This window comes from Ascaphus truei, unplaced genomic scaffold, assembly GCF_040206685.1.
Source record: "Ascaphus truei isolate aAscTru1 unplaced genomic scaffold, aAscTru1.hap1 HAP1_SCAFFOLD_2790, whole genome shotgun sequence".
NCBI lineage: Eukaryota > Metazoa > Chordata > Amphibia > Anura > Ascaphidae > Ascaphus > Ascaphus truei.
In genome coordinates, this window is record NW_027455740.1 from 12861 (window position 1) to 31638 (window position 18778).

General features: G+C 58.3%; 1 protein-coding gene across 1 annotated transcript in view; it reads left to right on the forward strand.

The window, feature by feature from the left end:
- Nucleotides 1-18701, forward strand: part of LOC142481548 (helicase ARIP4-like) — a gene marked incomplete at its 3' end in the record, with an annotated part of 28025 nt that extends 9324 nt beyond the window's left edge. The window contains exons 4-7 of the mRNA XM_075582936.1: nt 12637-12879; nt 13115-13233; nt 13337-13455; nt 18602-18701. Coding sequence (XP_075439051.1) covers nt 12637-12879; nt 13115-13233; nt 13337-13455; nt 18602-18701 — 581 coding nt within the window. The remainder of the gene's footprint in view (nt 1-12636; nt 12880-13114; nt 13234-13336; nt 13456-18601) is intronic.
- Nucleotides 18702-18778: the final 77 nt, after the last annotated feature.

The following is an 18778-nucleotide window of genomic DNA, read 5'->3' on the forward strand; positions in this document are numbered from 1 at the left end:
TGTGCCGCAGGGTGAGGGGTGTGTGTGTGCCGCAGGGTGAGGGGTGTGTGTGTGCCGCAGGGTGAGGGGTGTGTGTGTGCCGCAGGGTGAGGGGTGTGTGTGTGCCGCAGGGTGAGGGGTGTGTGTGTGCCGCAGGGTGAGGGGTGTGTGTGTGCCGCAGGGTGAGGGGTGTGTGTGTGCCGCAGGGTGAGGGGTGTGTGTGTGCCGCAGGGTGAGGGGTGTGTGTGTGCTGCAAGGTGAGCCGTGTGTGTGTGCCGCAGGGTGAGGGGTGTGTGTGTGCCGCAGGGTGAGGGGTGTGTGTGTGCCGCAGGGTGAGCCGTGTGTGTGTGCCGCAGGGTGAGCCGTGTGTGTGTGCCGCAGGGTGAGGGGTGTGTGTGTGCCGCAGGGTGAGGTGTGTGTGTGTGCTGCAAGGTGAGCCGTGTGTGTGTGCCGCAGGGTGAGGGGTGTGTGTGTGCCGCAGGGTGAGGGGTGTGTGTGTGCCGCAAGGTGAGCCGTGTGTGTGTGCCGCAGTGTGAGGGGTGTGTGTGTGCCGCAGGGTGAGGGGTGTGTGTGTGCCGCAGGGTGAGGGGTGTGTGTGTGCCGCAAGGTGAGCCGTGTGTGTGTGCCGCAGGGTGAGCCGTGTGTGTGTGCCGCAGGGTGAGGGGTGTGTGTGTGCCGCAGGGTGAGCCGTGTGTGTGTGCCGCAGGGTGAGGGGTGTGTGTGTGCCGCAGGGTGAGCCGTGTGTGTGTGCCGCAGGGTGAGGGGTGTGTGTGTGCTGCAAGGTGAGGGGTGTGTGTGTGCCGCAGGGTGAGCCGTGTGTGTGTGCCGCAGGGTGAGGGGTGTGTGTGTGCCGCAGGGTGAGGGGTGTGTGTGTGCCGCAAGGTGAGGGGTGTGTGTGTGCCGCAGGGTGAGCCGTGTGTGTGTGCCGCAGGGTGAGCCGTGTGTGTGTGCCGCAGGGTGAGCCGTGTGTGTGTGCTGCAAGGTGAGCCGTGTGTGTGTGCCGCAAGGTGAGCCGTGTGTGTGTGCCGCAGGGTGAGCCGTGTGTGTGTGCCGCAGGGTGAGCCGTGTGTGTGTGCCGCAGGTTGAGCCGTGTGTGTGTGCCGCAGGGTGAGCCGTGTGTGTGTGCCGCAGGTTGAGCCGTGTGTGTGTGCCGCAGGGTGAGCCGTGTGTGTGTGCCGCAGGGTGAGGGGTGTGTGTGTGCCGCAGGGTGAGGGGTGTGTGTGTGCCGCAGGGTGAGGGGTGTGTGTGTGCTGCAAGGTGAGCCGTGTGTGTGTGCTGCAGGGTGAGCCGTGTGTGTGTGCCGCAAGGTGAGCCGTGTGTGTGTGCCGCAGGGTGAGGGGTGTGTGTGTGCTGCAAGGTGAGCCGTGTGTGTGTGCCGCAGGGTGAGGGGTGTGTGTGTGCCGCAGGGTGAGCCGTGTGTGTTCTGCAAGGTGAGCCGTGTGTGTGTGCCGCAGGGTGAGCCGTGTGTGTGTGCCGCAGGGTGAGCCGTGTGTGTGTGCCGCAGGGTGAGCCGTGTGTGTGTGCCGCAGGGTGAGGGGTGTGTGTGTGCCGCAAGTTGAGCCGTGTGTGTGTGCCGCAGGGTGAGGGGTGTGTGTGTGCCGCAGGGTGAGCCGTGTGTGTGTGCCGCAGGGTGAGGGGTGTGTGTGTGCCGCAAGGTGAGCCGTGTGTGTGTGCCGCAGGGTGAGCCGTGTGTGTGTGCCTCAGGGTGAGCCGTGTGTGTGTGCTGCAAGGTGAGCCGTGTGTGTGTGCCGCAGGGTGAGCCGTGTGTGTGTGCCGCAGGGTGAGCCGTGTGTGTGTGCCGCAGGGTGAGGGGTGTGTGTGTGCCGCAAGGTGAGCCGTGTGTGTGTGCTGCAAGATGAGCCGTGTGTGTGTGCCGCAGGGTGAGGGGTGTGTGTGTGCCGCAGGGTGAGGGGTGTGTGTGTGCCGCAAGGTGAGCCGTGTGTGTGTGTGCCGCAGGGTGAGGGGTGTGTGTGTGCCGCAGGGTGAGGGGTGTGTGTGTGCCGCAGGGTGAGGGGTGTGTGTGTGCCGCAGGGTGAGGGGTGTGTGTGTGCTGCAGGGTGAGGGGTGTGTGTGTGCCGCAGGGTGAGGGGTGTGTGTGTGCTGCAAGGTGAGCCGTGTGTGTGTGCCGCAGGGTGAGCCGTGTGTGTGTGCTGCAAGGTGAGCCGTGTGTGTGTGCCGCAAGGTGAGCCGTGTGTGTGTGCCGCAGGGTGAGGGGTGTGTGTGTGCTGCAAGGTGAGCCGTGTGTGTGTGCCGCAGGGTGAGGGGTGTGTGTGTGCCGCAAGGTGAGCCGTGTGTGTGTGCCGCAGGGTGAGGGGTGTGTGTGTGCTGCAAGGTGAGCCGTGTGTGTGCCGCAGGGTGAGGGGTGTGTGTGTGCTGCAAGGTGAGGGGTGTGTGTGTGCTGCAAGGTGAGCCGTGTGTGTGTGCCGCAGGGTGAGGGGTGTGTGTGTGCCGCAATGTGAGCCGTGTGTGTGTGCCGCAGGGTGAGGGGTGTGTGTGTGCTGCAAGGTGAGCCATGTGTGTGTGCCGCAGGGTGAGGGGTGTGTGCTGCAAGGTGAGGGGTGTGTGTGTGCTGCAAGGTGAGCCGTGTGTGTGTGCCGCAAGGTGAGCCGTGTGTGTGTGCCGCAGGGTGAGGGGTGTGTGTGTGCTGCAAGGTGAGCCGTGTGTGTGTGCCGCAAGGTGAGCCGTGTGTGTGTGCCGCAGGGTGAGGGGTGTGTGTGTGTCTTGCAAGGTGAGCCGTGTGTGTGTGCCGCAAGGTGAGCCGTGTGTGTGTGCACTGGGTCCCCCTCTAGCTGAGTGTGTGGCACTGGGTCCCCCTCTAGCTGAGTGTATGTGGCACTGGGTCCTCCCTCTAGCTGAGTGTATGTGGCACCGGGTCCTCCCTCTAGCTGAGTGTGTGGCACTGGGTCCCCCTCTAGCTGAGTGTATGTGGCACTGGGTCCCCCCATTAGCTGAGTGTATGTGGCACCGGGTCCTCCCTCTAGCTGAGTGTATGTGGCACTGGGTCCCCCTCTAGCTGAGTGTATGTGGCACTGGGTCCCCCCATTAGCTGAGTGTGTGGCACTGGGTCCTCCCTGTAGCTGAGTGTGTGTGGCACTGGGTCCTCCCTCTAGCTGAGTGTATGTGGCACTGGGTCTCCCTCTAGCTGAGTGTGTGGCACTGGGTCTCTCCTCTAGCTGAGTGTGTGTGGCACTGGGTCCCCCTCTAGCTGAGTGTATGTGGCACTGGGTCCCCCCCTAGCTGAGTGTATGTGGCACTGGGTCCCCCTCTAGCTGAGTGTATGTGGCACTGGGTCCCCCCCTAGCTGAGTGTATGTGGCACTGGGTCCCCCCATTAGCTGAGTGTGTGGCACTGGGTCTCCCTCTAGCTGAGTGTATGTGGCACTGGGTCTCCCTCTAGCTGAGTGTGTGGCACTGGGTCCCCCCTCTAGCTGAGTGTGTGGCACTGGGTCCTCCCTCTAGCTGAGTGTATGTGGCACTGGGTCCTCCCTCTAGCTGAGTGTGTGTGGCACTGGGTCCCCCCTCTAGCTGAGTGTGTGGCACTGGGTCTCTCCTCTAGCTGAGTGTGTGTGGCACTGGGTCCCCCTCTAGCTGAGTGTATGTGGCACTGGGTCCCCCTCTAGCTGAGTGTATGTGGCACTGGGTCCCCCCTCTAGCTGAGTGTGTGGCACTGGGTCTCTCCTCTAGCTGAGTGTATGTGGCGCTGGGTCCTCCCTCTAGCTGAGTGTATGTGGCACTGGGTCCTCCCTCTAGCTGAGTGTGTGTGGCACTGGGTCCCCCCTCTAGCTGAGTGTGTGGCACTGGGTCTCTCCTCTAGCTGAGTGTGTGTGGCACTGGGTCCCCCTCTAGCTGAGTGTATGTGGCACTGGGTCCCCCTCTAGCTGAGTGTATGTGGCACTGGGTCCCCCCTCTAGCTGAGTGTGTGGCACTGGGTCTCTCCTCTAGCTGAGTGTATGTGGCGCTGGGTCCTCCCTCTAGCTGAGTGTATGTGGCACTGGGTCCTCCCTCTAGCTGAGTGTGTGTGGCACTGGGTCCCCCTCTAGCTGAGTGTATGTGGCACTGGGTCCCCCTCTAGCTGAGTGTATGTGGCACTGGGTCCCTCCTCTAGCTGAGTGTATGTGGCACTGGGTCCTCCCTCTAGCTGAGTGTGTGTGGCACTGGGTCCCCCCTCTAGCTGAGTGTGTGGCACTGGGTCCCCCTCTAGCTGAGTGTATGTGGCACTGGGTCCCTCCTCTAGCTGAGTGTGTGGCACTGGGTCCTCCCTCTAGCTGAGTGTGTGTGGCACTGGGTCCTCCCTCTAGCTGAGTGTGTGGCACTGGGTCCTTCCTCTAGCTGAGTGTGTGGCACTGGGTCCCCCCTCTAGCTGAGTGTGTGTGGCACTGGGTCCCCCCTCTAGCTGAGTGTGTGTGGCACTGGGTCCTCCCTCTAGCTGAGTGTGTGTGGCACTGGGTCCCCCCTCTAGCTGAGTGTGTGTGGCACTGGGTCCTCCCTCTAGCTGAGTGTGTGTGGCACTGGGTCCTCCCTCTAGCTGAGTGTATGTGGCACTGGCTCCTCCCTTTAGCTGAGTGTATGTGGCGCTGGGTCCTCCCTCTAGCTGAGTGTATGTGGCACTGGGTCCTCCCTCTAGTTGAGTGTATGTGGCGCTGGGTCCGCCCTCTAGCTGAGTGTATGTGGCACTGGGTCCCCCCTCTAGCTGAGTGTATGTGGCACTGGGTCCCCCCTCTAGCTGAGTGTATGTGGCACTGGCTCCTCCCTTTAGCTTAGTGTATGTGGCGCTGGGTCCTCCCTCTAGCTGAGTGTATGTGGCACTGGGTCCTCCCTCTAGTTGAGTGTATGTGGCGCTGGGTCCGCCCTCTAGCTGAGTGTATGTGGCACTGGGTCCCCCCTCTAGCTGAGTGTATGTGGCACTGGGTCCGCCCTCTAGCTGAGTGTATGTGGCACTGGGTCCCCCCTCTAGCTGAGTGTATGTGGCACTGGGTCCCTCCTCTAGCTGAGTGTATGTGGCACTGGGTCCTCCCTCTAGCTGAGTGTGTGTGGCACTGGGTCCTCCCTCTAGCTGAGTGTGTGGCACTGGGTCCTCCCTCTAGCGGAGTGTCCGTGGCACTGGGTCCTCCCTCTAGCTGAGTGTATGTGGCACTGGGTCCTCCCTCTAGCTGAGTGTATGTGGCACTGGGTCCCCCCATTAGCTGAGTGTGTGGCACTGGGTCCTCCCTCTAGCTGAGTGTTTGTGGCACTGGGTCCTCCCTCTAGCTGAGTGTATATGGCACTGGGTCCTCCCTCTAGCTGAGTGTGTGGCACTGGGTCCTCCCTCTAGCTGAGTGTATGTGGCACGGGGTCCTCCCTCTAGCTGAGTGTGTGGCACTGGGTCCTCCCTCTAGCTGAGTGTGTGGCACTGGGTCCTCCCTCTAGCTGAGTGTATGTAGCACTGGGTCCCTCCTCTAGCCGAGTGTCCGTGGCACTGGGTCCCTCCTCTAGCTAAGTGTCCGTGGCACTGGGTCTCTCCTCTAGCTGAGTGTCCGTGACACTGGGTCTCTCCTCTAGCTGAGTGTCCGTGGCACTGGGTCTCTCCTCTAGCTGAGTGTATGTGGCACTAGGTCCTTACTCTAGCTGAGTGTCTGTGGCACTGGATCCCCCCTCTAGCTGAGTGTGTGTGGCACTGGGTCCTCCCTCTAGCTGAGTGTGTGTGACACTGGGTCCCCCCTCTAGCTGAGTGTGTGGCACTGGGTCCTCCCTCTAGCTGAGTGTGTGTGGCACTGGGTCCTCCCTCTAGCTGAGTGTGTGTGGCACTGGGTCCCCCCTCTAGCTGAGTGTGTGTGGCACTGGGTCCCCACTCGAGCTGAGTGTGTGTGGCACTGGGTCCTCCCTCTAGCTGAGTGTATGTGGCACTGGGTCCTCCCTTTTGCTGAGTGTATGTGGCGCTGGGTCCTCCCTCTAGCTGAGTGTATGTGGCACTGGGTCCTCCCTCTAGCTGAGTGTATGTGGCACTGGGTCTGCCCTCTAGCTGAGTGTGTGGCACTGGGTCCTCCCTCTAGCTGAGTGTGTGTGGCACTGGGTCCTCCCTCTAGCTGAGTGTGTGTGGCACTGGGTCCCCCTCTAGCTGAGTGTGTGTGGCACTGGGTCCTCCCTCTAGCTGAGTGTATGTGGCGCTGGGTCCCCACTCGAGCTGAGTGTATGTGGCACTGGGTCCTCCCTCTAGCTGAGTGTGTGTGGCACTGGGTCCCCACTCGAGCTGAGTGTATGTGGCACTGGGTCCTCCCTCTAGCTGAGTGTGTGTGGCACTGGGTCCCCCCTCTAGCTGAGTGTGTGTGGCACTGGGTCCCCCCTCTAGCTGAGTGTGTGTGGCACTGGGTCCTCCCTCTAGCTGAGTGTGTGTGGCACTGGGTCCCCCCTCTAGCTGAGTTTGTGTGGCACTGGGTCCTCCCTCTAGCTGAGTGTGTGTGGCACTGGGTCCCCCCTCTAGCTGAGTGTGTGTGGCACTGGGTCCTCCCTCTAGCTGAGTGTATGTGGCACTGGGTCCCCACTCGAGCTGAGTGTATGTGGCACTGGGTCCTCCCTCTAGCTGAGTGTGTGTGGCACTGGGTCCCCCCTCTAGCTGAGTGTGTGTGGCACTGGGTCCCCCCTCTAGCTGAGTGTGTGGCACTGGGTCCTCCCTCTAGCTGAGTGTGTGTGGCACTGGGTCCTCCCTCTAGCTGAGTGTGTGTGGCACTGGGTCCTCCCTCTAGCTGAGTGTGTGTGTGGCACTGGGTCCCCCCTCTAGCTGAGTGTGTGGCGCTGGGTCCTCCCTCTAGCTGAGTGTATGTGGCGCTGGGTCCTCCCTCTAGCTGAGTGTATGTGGCACTGGGTCCGCCCTCTAGCTGAGTGTATGTGGCACTGGGTCCGCACTCTAGCTGAGTGTATGTGGCACTGGGTCCCCCCTCTAGCTGAGTGTATGTGGCACTGGGTCCCTCCTCTAGCTGAGTGTATGTGGCACTGGGTCCCCCCTCTAGCTTAGTGTATGTGGCACTGGGTCCTCCCTGTAGCTGAGTGTATGTGGCACTGGGTCCTCCCTCTAGCTGAGTGTATGTGGCGCTGGGTCCGCCCTCTAGCTGAGTGTATGTGGCGCTGGGTCCGCCCTCTAGCTGAGTGTGTGGCACTGGGTCCCCCCTCTAGCTGAGTGTATGTGGCACTGGGTCCCTCCTCTAGCTGAGTGTATGTGGCACTGGGTCCCACCTCTAGCTGAGTGTGTGTGGCACTGGGTCCCTCCTCTAGCTGAGTGTATGTGGCACTGGGTCCTCCCTCTAGCTGAGTGTATGTGGCACTGGGTCCTCCCTCTAGCTGAGTGTATGTAGCACTGGGTCCCACCTCTAGCTGAGTGTGTGGCACTGGGTCCTCCCTCTAGCTGAGTGTATGTGGCACTGGGTCCTCCCTCTAGCTGAGTGTATGTGGCACTGGGTCCTCCCTCTAGCTGAGTGTATGTGGCACTGGGTCCGCCCTCTAGCTGAGTATATGTGGCACTGGGTCCTCCCTGTAGCTGAGTGTATGTGGCACTGGGTCCCTCCTCTAGCTGAGTGTATGTGGCACTGGGTCCCACCTCTAGCTGAGTGTGTGGCACTGGGTCCTCCCTCTAGCTGAGTGTATGTAGCACTGGGTCCCACCTCTAGCTGAGTGTGTGGCACTGGGTCCCCCCTCTAGCTGAGCGTGTGGCACTGGGTCCTCTCTCTAGCTGAGTGTATGTGTCACTGGGTCCCTCCTCTAGCTGAGTATTTGTGGCACTGGGTCCCTCCTCTAGCTGAGTGTCCGTGGCACTGGGTCCCTCTAGCTGAGTATTTGTGGCACTGGATCCCTCCTCTAGCTGAGTGTCCGTGGCACTGGGTCCCTCTAGCTGAGTGTATGTGGCACTGGGTCCCTCTAGCTGAGTGTCCGTGGCACTGGGTCCTCCCTCTAGCTGAGTGTTTGTGGCACTGGGTCATCCCTCTAGCTGAGTGTATGTGGCACTGGGTCCTCCCTCTAGCTGAGTGTGTGTGGCACTGGGTCCTCCCTCTAGCTGAGTGTATGTGGCACTGGGTCCTCCCTTTAGCTGAGTGTATGTGGCACTGGGTCCTCCCTCTAGCTGAGTGTATGTGGCACTGGGTCCTCCCTCTAGCTGAGTGTGTGTGGCACTGGGTCCTCCCTCTAGCTGAGTGTGTGTGGCACTGGGTCCTCCCTTTAGCTGAGTGTATGTGGCACTGGGTCTCTCCTCTAGCTGAGTGTATGTGGCACTGGGTCCTCCCTCTAGCTGAGTGTATGTGGCACTGGGTCCTCCCTCTAGCTGAGTGTATGTGGCACTGGGTCCCACCTCTAGCTGAGTGTGTGGCACTGGGTCCTCCCTCTAGCTGAGTGTATGTAGCACTGGGTCCCACCTCTAGCTGAGTGTGTGGCACTGGGTCCTCCCTGTAGCTGAGTGTATGTGGCACTGGGTCCCTCCTCTAGCTGAGTGTATGTGGCACTGGGTCCTCCCTCTAGCTGAGTGTATGTGGCACTGGGTCCTCCCTCTAGCTGAGTGTATGTGGCACTGGGTCCCACCTCTAGCTGAGTGTGTGGCACTGGGTCCTCCCTCTAGCTGAGTGTATGTGGCACTGGGTCCCCCCTCTAGCTGAGTGTGTGGCACTGGGTCCTCCCTCTAGCTGAGTGTATGTGGCACTGGATCCCTCCTCTAGCTGAGTATTTGTGGCACTGGGTCCCTCCTCTAGCTGAGTGTCCGTGGCACTGGGTCCTCCCTCTAGCTGAGTGTTTGTGGCACTGGGTCCTCCCTCTAGCTGAGTGTCTGTGGCACTGGGTCCCTCCTCTAGCTGAGTGTCTGTGGCACTGGGTCCCCCCTCTAGCTGAGTGTGTGTGGCACTGGGTCCTCCCTCTAGCTGAGTGTATGTGGCACTGGGTCCCTCCTCTAGCTGAGTGTCTGTGGCACTGGGTCCTCCCTCTAGCTGAGTGTGTGTGTGGCACTGGTTCCCCCCTCTAGCTGTGTGTGTGGCACTGGGTCCTCCCTCTAGCTGAGTGTATGTGGCACTGGGTCCTCCCTCTAGCTGAGTGTATGTGGCACTGGGTCCCACCTCTAGCTGAGTGTGTGGCACTGCGTCCTCCCTCTAGCTGAGTGTATGTGGCACTGGGTCCCCCCTCTAGCTAAGTGTATGTGGCACTGGGTCCCTCCTCTAGCTGAGTATATGTGGCACTGGGTCCTCCCTCTAGCTGAGTGTATGTGGCACTGGGTCCCCCCATTAGCTGAGTGTATGTGTCACTGGGTCCCTCCTCTAGCTGAGTATTTGTGGCACTGGGTCCCTCCTCTAGCTGAGTGTCCGTGGCACTGGGTCCCTCTAGCTGAGTATTTGTGGCACTGGGTCCCTCCTCTAGCTGAGTGTCCGTGGCACTGGGTCCTCCCTCTAGCTGAGTGTATGCGGCACTGGGTCCTCCCTCTAGCTGAGTGTTTGTGGCACTGGGTCATCCCTCTAGCTGAGTGTATGTGGCACTGGGTCCTCCCTCTTGCTGAGTGTATGCGGCACTGGGTCCTCCCTCTAGCTGAGTGTTTGTGGCACTGGGTCATCCCTCTAGCTGAGTGTATGTGGCACTGGGTCCCTCCTCTAGCTGAGTGTATGTGGCACTGGGTCCTCCCTCTAGCTGAGTGTATATGGCACTGGGTCCTCCCTCTAGCTGAGTGTATGTGGCACTGGGTCCTCCCTCTAGCTGAGTGTATGTGGCACTGGGTCCTCCCTCTAGCTGAGTGTATGTGGCACTGGGTCCTCCCTCTAGCTGAGTGTATGCGGCACTGGGTCCTCCCTCTAGCTGAGTGTTTGTGGCACTGGGTCATCCCTCTAGCTGAGTGTATGTGGCACTGGGTCCCTCCTCTAGCTGAGTGTTTGTGGCACTGGGTCATCCCTCTAGCTGAGTGTATGTGGCACTGGGTCCTCCCTCTAGCTGAGTGTATGTGGCACTGGGTCCTCCCTCTAGCTGAGTGTATGTGGCACTGGGTCCTCCCTCTAGCTGAGTGTATGTGGCACTGGGTCCTCCCTCTAGCTGAGTGTATGTGGCACTGGGTCCTCCCTCTAGCTGAGTGTATGTGGCACTGGGTCCTCCCTCTAGCTGAGTGTATGTGGCACTGGGTCCCTCCTCTAGCTGAGTGTATGTGGCACTGGGTCCTCCCTCTAGCTGAGTGTATGTGGCACTGGGTCCTCCCTCTAGCTGAGTGTATGTGGCACTGGGTCCTCCCTCTAGCTGAGTGTATGTGGCACTGGGTCCTCCCTCTAGCTGAGTGTATGTGGCACTGGGTCCTCCCTCTAGCTGAGTGTATGTGGCACTGGGTCCTCCCTCTAGCTGAGTGTGTGGCACTGGGTCCCACCTCTAGCTGAGTGTATGTGGCACTGGGTCCTCCCTCTAGCTGAGTGTATGTGGCACTGGGTCCTCCCTCTAGCTGAGTGTATGTGGCACTGGGTCCCTCCTCTAGCTGAGTGTGTGTGGCACTGGGTCCCTCCTCTAGCTGAGTGTATGTGGCACTGGGTCCTCCCTCTAGCTGAGTGTATGTGGCACTGGGTCCTCCCTTTAGCTGAGTGTATGTGGCACTGGGTACTCCTCTAGCTGAGTGTATGTGGCACTGGGCCCCGCCCTCTAGCTGAGTGTATGTGGCACTGGGTCTCTCCTCTAGCTGAGTGTATGTGGCACTGGGTCCTCCCTCTAGCTGAGTGTATGTGGCACTGGGTCCTCCCTCTAGCTGAGTGTATGTTGCACTGGGTCTCTCCTCTAGCTGAGTGTATGTGGCACTGGGTCCCCCCTCTAGGTGAGTGTCCGTGGCACTGGGTCCTCCCTCTAGCTGTGTGTATGTGGCACTGGGTCCTCCCTCTAGCTGAGTGTGTGGCACTGGGTCCCCCTCTAGCTGAGTGTATGTGGCACTGGGTCCCCCATTAGCTGAGTGTATGTGACACTGGGTCCTCCCTGTAGCTGAGTGTGTGTGGCACTGGGTCCTCCTCTAGCTGAGTGTATGTGGCACTGGGTCCCCCTCTAGCTGAGTGTATGTGGCACTGGGTCCCCCCATTAGCTGTGTGTGTGGCACTGGGTCCCCCCTCTAGCTGAGTGTATGTGGCACTTGGTCCCCCCTCAGCTGAGTGTATGTGGCACTGGGTCCCCCCTCTAGCTGAGTGTGTGTGGCACTGGGTCCCCCCTCTAGCTGAGTGTATGTGGCACTTGGTCCCCCCTCTAGCTGAGTGTGTGTGGCACTGGGTCCTCCCTGTAGCTGAGTGTATGTGGCATTGGGTCCCTCCTCTAGCTGAGTGTGTGGCACTGGGTCCTCCCTCTAGCTGAGTGTGTGGCACTGGGTCCCCCTCTAGCTGAGTGTATGTGGCACTGGGTCCCCCCATTAGCTGAGTGTATGTGACACTGGGTCCCCCCATTAGCTGAGTGTGTGGCACTGGGTCCTCCCTGTAGCTGAGTGTGTGTGGCACTGGGTCCTCCCTCTAGCTGAGTGTATGTGGCACTGGGTCCCCCCTCTAGCTGAGTGTATGTGGCACTGGGTCCCCCCATTAGCTGTGTGTGTGGCACTGGGTCCCCCCTCTAGCTGAGTGTATGTGGCACTTGGTCCCCCCTCTAGCTGAGTGTATGTTGCACTGGGTCCCCCCTCTAGCTGAGTGTATGTGGCACTGGGTCCCCCCATTAGCTGAGTGTGTGGCACTGGGTCCCCCCATTAGCTGAGTGTGTGGCACTGGGCCCCCCGAGCTGAGTGTATGTGGCACTTGGTCCCCCTCTAGCTGAGTGTATGTGGCACTGGGTCCCCCATTAGCTGAGTGTGTGGCACTGGGTCCCCCCTCTAGCTGAGTGTATGTGGCACTTGGTCCCCCCTCTAGCTGAGTGTATGTGGCACTGGGTCCCCCCTCTAGCTGAGTGTATGTGGCACTGGGTCCCCCCTCTAGCTGAGTGTATGTGGCACTGGGTCCCCCCATTAGCTGAGTGTGTGGCACTGGGTCCCCCCTCTAGCTGAGTGTATGTGGCACTTGGTCCCCCGTCTAGCTGAGTGTGTGGCACTGGGTCCCCCCTCTAGCTGAGTGTATGTGGCACTGGGTCCCCCCTCTAGGTGAGTGTCCGTGGCACTGGGTCCTCCCTCTAGGTGAGTGTCCGTGGCACTGGGTCCTCCCTCTAGCTGAGTGTATGTGGCACTGGGTCCTCCCTGTAGCTGAGTGTATGTGGCACTGGGTCCCCCCATTAGCTGAGTGTGTGGCACTGGGTCCCCCCTCTAGCTGAGTGTATGTGGCACTTGGTCCCCCCCCTCTAGCTGAGTGTATGTGGCACTGGGTCCCCCCATTAGCTGAGTGTGTGGCACTGGGTCCCCCCTCTAGCTGAGTGTATGTGGCACTTGGTCCCCCCTCTAGCTGAGTGTATGTGGCACTGGGTCCCCCCTCTAGCTGAGTGTATGTGGCACTGGGTCCCCCCTCTAGCTGAGTGTATGTGGCACTGGGTCCCCCATTAGCTGAGTGTGTGGCACTGGGTCCCCCCTCTAGCTGAGTGTATGTGGCACTTGGTCCCCCGTCTAGCTCAGTGTATGTGGCACTGGGTCCCTCCTCTAGCTGAGTGTGTGTGGCACTGGGTCCCTCCTCTAGCTGAGTGTATGTGGCACTGGGTCCCTCCTCTAGCTAGGGGCTCCACCTCACCCCTCTCCCTCCCCCTTCAGATTTGGAATCACCCCGACGTGCTTTACGAGGCTCTTCAGAAGGAGAACTTGGCCAACGAGCAGGACCTGGACGTGGATGACCTGGGCACCAACTCCCGCTGCCAGCCTCAGGGCGTCAAGGTCAAGGTGGAGAGTGGTACCCTGGGAGCTCTCATGGGGGAGGCTGCCAACAGCAAGCTCCTGCAGGGCATGTGTCTCAACCCCACCCAGGAGAGAGCCAACCAGGTTGTCACCTATGAGTGGGTGAGTGCGGGTGCCACCAGACGAGCTCATGGGTGCCTGGGGGACACTTAAGGTTAAAGACTGTCCTGCAAATAGGATGTAACGACTGGATATCCCCATCCAGAGGTATCGCAGGGCCCCGAAATGATCACATACTGCCCCAGACTGTGTGCCCCAGGCACCGGGACATGCGCCACGCCCCTCCTGCCCTGTGTTGGCACACGGTCAGCTGTCTGATGCTTTCCTCGCTCCCCAGGCCAAGGACGTCCTGTTTGACTACCAGACAGGCCTGCTGCAGAACTCGCCCAAGATGGTCCTTCTGTTCCATCTGATCGAGGGGGGCATGAGACTGGGGGACAAGACCCTGGTGTTCAGGTAACAAGCGCGGCACGCCCCTGACCCAAGGAGCTTACAATCTATTGCCAGCGATAATAGGGGGGCTTTAGCGCTGTGACGTATCTGTGTTCCCCCCCTGCAGTCAGAGCCTGTCCACGCTCTCCATCATCGAGGACTTTCTAGCCAAGCGGCCAATGCCGGCTACGCCAGTGACAGACGGACAAGAGGGCCACACGTGGGTCAAAAACATCAACTACTACCGTAAGTGAGACAGCCCAGCACACTGCTGTGCCTGTGTGAGTGTGACGGCCTGGTGTGTGTGCGTGTGTATGCCGGCCTGGTGTGTGCGTGTGTGCCTTTGTGTGTGCGTGTGTAGGCCAGCGTTGTGTGTGTGCGTGTGTGTGTGTGTGTGTGTGTGTGTGATGGCCTGGTTTGTGTGTGTGATGGCCTGATGTGTGTGTGTGTGACGGCCTTGTGTGTGGGTGTGTCGGCCTGGTGTGTGTGTGTGACGTCCTGGTGTGTGTGTGTGTGACGGCCTGGTGTGTGTGTGTGACGGCCTGATGTGTTTTGTGTGTGTGTGACGGCCTGGTGTGTGTGTGTGTGTGTGTGTGTGTGTGTGTGACGGCCTGGTGTGTGTGTTTGTGTGACGGCCTGGTGTGTGTGCGTGTGTATGCCGGCCTGGTGTGTGCGTGTGTGCCTTTGTGTGTGCGTGTGTAGGCCAGCGTTGTGTGTGCGTGTGTGTGTGTGTGTGTGTGTGTGTGATGGCCTGGTTTGTGTGTGTGATGGCCTGATGTGTGTGTGTGTGACGGCCTTGTGTGTGGGTGTGTCGGCCTGGTGTGTGTGTGTGACGGCCTGGTGTGTGTGTGTGACGGCCTGGTGTGTGTGTGATGGCCTGGTGTGTGTGTGTGTGACGGCCTGGTGTGTGTGTGTGTGTGTGACGGCCTGGTGTGTGTGACGGCCTGGTGTGTGTGTGTGTGACGGCCTGGTGTGTGTGTGTGTGACGGCCTGGTGTGTGTGTGACGGCCTGGTGTGTGTGTGACGGCCTGGTGTGTGTGTGTGACGGCCTGGTGTGTGTGTGTGTATGTGAGATGGCCTGGTGTGTGTGTGAGACGGCCTGGTGTGTGTGTGACGGCCTGGTGTGTGTGTGTGACGGCCTGGTGTGTGTGTTTGACGGCCTGGTGTGTGTGTGTGACGGCCTGGTGTGTGTGTGTGACGTCCTGGTGTGTGTGTGTGTGACGGCCTGGTGTGTGTGTGTGACGGCCTGATGTGTTTGTGTGTGTGTGACGGCCTGGTGTGTGTGTGTGTGTGTGTGTGACGGCCTGGTGTGTGTGTTTGTGTGACGGCCTGGTGTGTGTGTGTGACGCCTGGTGTGTGTGTGTGTGTGTGTGTGTGTGTGACGGCCTGGTGTGTGTGTGTGACGGCCTGATGTGTGTGTGCGACGACCTGGCATGCATGAGTGTGTCTCTATGAGATGGCATGGTGTGTGTCTGTGACAGCTGTGTGCGTGCGCACGGGTGTGTGATCACTTGCAGTGTGTCTGTGACGGCTGTGTATTGGATCACTTTCAGTGTGTGTGTGTACCTGTGCGTGCCTGTGTGGGTGCGTTCGTGTACCTGTGCGTGCCTGTGTGGGTGCGTTCATGTACCTGTGCCTTTGTGCGTGCATGTACCTGTGCCTTTGTACGTGAATGTGTGTGCATGTACCTGAGCACGTGTGTACCTGTGCCTTTGTACATGAATGTGTGTGCATGTACCTGTGCACGTGTGTACCTGTGCCTTTGTACGTGAATGTGTGTGCATGTACCTGTGCACGTGTGTACCTGTGCCTTTGTACGTGAATGTGTGTGCATGTACCTGTGCACGTGTGTACCTGCCTTTGTACGTGAATGTGTGTGCATGTACCTGAGCACGTGTGTACCTGTGCCTTTGTATGTGAATGTGTGTGCATGTACCTGAGCACGTGTGTACCTGTGCCTTTGTACGTGAATGTGTGTGCATGTACCTGAGCACGTGTGTACCTGTGCCTTTGTACGTGAATGTGTGTGCACGTACCTGTGCACGTGTGTACCTGTGCCTTTGTATGTGAATGTGTGTGCATGTACCTGAGCACGTGTGTACCTGTGCCTTTGTACGTGAATGTGTGTGCATGTACCTGTGCACGTGTGTACCTGTGCCTTTGTACGTGAATGTGTGTGCATGTACCTGTGCACGTGTGTACCTGTGCCTTTGTACGTGAATGTGTGTGCATGTACCTGTGCACGTGTGTACCTGTGCCTTTGTACGTGAATGTGTGTGCATATACCTGAGCACGTGTGTACCTGTGCCTTTGTACGTGAATGTGTGTGCATGTACCTGAGCACGTGTGTACCTGTGCCTTTGTACGTGAATGTGTGTGCATGTACCTGTGCACGTGTGTACCTGCCTTTGTACGTGAATGTGTGTGCATGTACCTGAGCACGTGTGTACCTGTGCCTTTGTACGTGAATGTGTGTGCATGTACCTGAGCACGTGTGTACCTGTGCCTTTGTACGTGAATGTGTGTGCATGTACCTGTGCACGTGTGTACCTGTGCCTTTGTACGTGAATGTGTGTGCATGTACCTGTGCACGTGTGTACCTGTGCCTTTTGTACGTGAATGTGTGTGCATGTACCTGTGCACGTGTGTACCTGTGCCTTTGTACGTGAATGTGTGTGCATGTACCTGTGCACGTGTGTACCTGTGCCTTTGTACGTGTGTCTGTGACAGCTGTGTGCGTGCGCACGGGTGTGTGATCACTTGCAGTGTGTCTGTGACGGCTGTGTATTGGATCACTTTCAGTGTGTGTGTGTACCTGTGCGTGCCTGTGTGGGTGCGTTCATGTACCTGTGCCTTTGTGCGTGCATGTACCTGTGCCTTTGTACGTGAATGTGTGTGCATGTACCTGTGCACGTGTGTACCTGTGCCTTTGTACGTGAATGTGTGTGCATGTACCTGTGCACGTGTGTACCTGTGCCTTTGTACGTGAATGTGTGTGCATGTACCTGTGCACGTGTGTACCTGTGCCTTTTGTACGTGAATGTGTGTGCATGTACCTGTGCACGTGTGTACCTGTGCCTTTGTACGTGAATGTGTGTGCATGTACCTGTGCACGTGTGTACCTGTGCCTTTGTACGTGAATGTGTGTGCATGTACCTGTGCACGTGTGTACCTGCCTTTGTACGTGAATGTGTGTGCATGTACCTGAGCACGTGTGTACCTGTGCCTTTGTATGTGAATGTGTGTGCATGTACCTGAGCACGTGTGTACCTGTGCCTTTGTACGTGAATGTGTGTGCATGTACCTGAGCACGTGTGTACCTGTGCCTTTGTACGTGAATGTGTGTGCACGTACCTGTGCACGTGTGTACCTGTGCCTTTGTATGTGAATGTGTGTGCATGTACCTGAGCACGTGTGTACCTGTGCCTTTGTACGTGAATGTGTGTGCATGTACCTGTGCACGTGTGTACCTGTGCCTTTGTACGTGAATGTGTGTGCATGTACCTGTGCACGTGTGTACCTGTGCCTTTGTACGTGAATGTGTGTGCATGTACCTGTGCACGTGTGTACCTGTGCCTTTGTACGTGAATGTGTGTGCATATACCTGAGCACGTGTGTACCTGTGCCTTTGTACGTGAATGTGTGTGCATGTACCTGAGCACGTGTGTACCTGTGCCTTTGTACGTGAATGTGTGTGCATGTACCTGTGCACGTGTGTACCTGCCTTTGTACGTGAATGTGTGTGCATGTACCTGAGCACGTGTGTACCTGTGCCTTTGTACGTGAATGTGTGTGCATGTACCTGAGCACGTGTGTACCTGTGCCTTTGTACGTGAATGTGTGTGCATGTACCTGTGCACGTGTGTACCTGTGCCTTTGTACGTGAATGTGTGTGCATGTACCTGTGCACGTGTGTACCTGTGCCTTTTGTACGTGAATGTGTGTGCATGTACCTGTGCACGTGTGTACCTGTGCCTTTGTACGTGAATGTGTGTGCATGTACCTGTGCACGTGTGTACCTGCCTTTGTACGTGAATGTGTGTGCATGTACCTGTGCACGTGTGTACCTGTGCCTTTGTACGTGAATGTGTGTGCATGTACCTGTGCACGTGTGTACCTGCCTTTTGTACGTGAATGTGTGTGCATGTACCTGTGCACGTGTGTACCTGTGCCTTTGTACGTGAATGTGTGTGCATGTACCTGTGCACGTGTGTACCTGCCTTTGTACGTGAATGTGTGTGCATGTACCTGTGCACGTGTTACCTGTGCCTTTGTACGTGAATGTGTGTGCATGTACCTGTGCACGTGTGTACCTGTGCCTTTGTACGTGAATGTGTGTGCATGTACCTGTGCACGTGTGTACATGTACCTTTGTACGTGAATGTGTGTGCATGTACCTGTGCACGTGTGTACCTGCCTTTGTACGTGAATGTGTGTGCATGTACCTGTGCCTTTGTACGTGAATGTGTGTGCATGTACCTGTGCACGTGTGTACCTGTGCCTTTGTACGTGAATGTGTGTGCATGTACCTGTGCACGTGTGTACCTGTGCCTTTGTACGTGAATGTGTGTGCATGTACCTGTGCACGTGTGTACCTGTGCCTTTGTACGTGAATGTGTGTGCATATACCTGTGCACGTGTGTACCTGCCTTTGTACGTGAATGTGTGTGCATATACCTGTGCACGTGTGTACCTGTGCCTTTGTACGTGAATGTGTGTGCACGTACCTGTGCACGTGTGTACCTGTGCCTTTGTACGTGAATGTGTGTGCATGTACCTGTGCACGTGTGTACCTGTGCCTTTGTACGTGAATGTGTGTGCATGTACCTGTGCACGTGTGTACCTGTGCCTTTGTACGTGAATGTGTGTGCATGTACCTGTGCACGTGTGTACCTGTGCCTTTTGTACGTGAATGTGTGTGCATGTACCTGTGCACGTGTGTACCTGTGCCTTTGTACGTGAATGTGTGTGCATGTACCTGAGCACGTGTGTACCTGTGCCTTTGTACGTGAATGTGTGTGCATGTACCTGTGCACGTGTGTACCTGTGCCTTTGTACGTGAATGTGTGTGCATGTACCTGTGCACGTGTGTACCTGTGCCTTTGTACGTGAATGTGTGTGCATGTACCTGTGGCACGTGTGTACCTGTGCCTTTGTACGTGAATGTGTGTGCATGTACCTGTGCACGTGTGTACCTGTGCCTTTGTACGTGAATGTGTGTGCATGTACCTGTGCACGTGTGTACCTGCCTTTGTACGTGAATGTGTGTGCATGTACCTGTGCACGTGTGTACCTGCCTTTGTACGTGAATGTGTGTGCATGTACCTGTGCACGTGTGTACCTGTGCCTTTGGACATGTCTGCACACTCGCCCCTCTCGCTCCGTTCCTTAGGCCTGGATGGCAGCACCTCCGCCTCAGAAAGGGAGCGCTTAATAAATCTATTTAACGACCCCGGTAACGAGCACGTGTGGCTCTTCCTGCTGTCCACACGGTGAGTGCTGCAGGGGGAGGTGGTGGCGCAGATATTGGGGGTAGAAGGGGATGCCTGAGCCCCCTGTCTGACTCTTC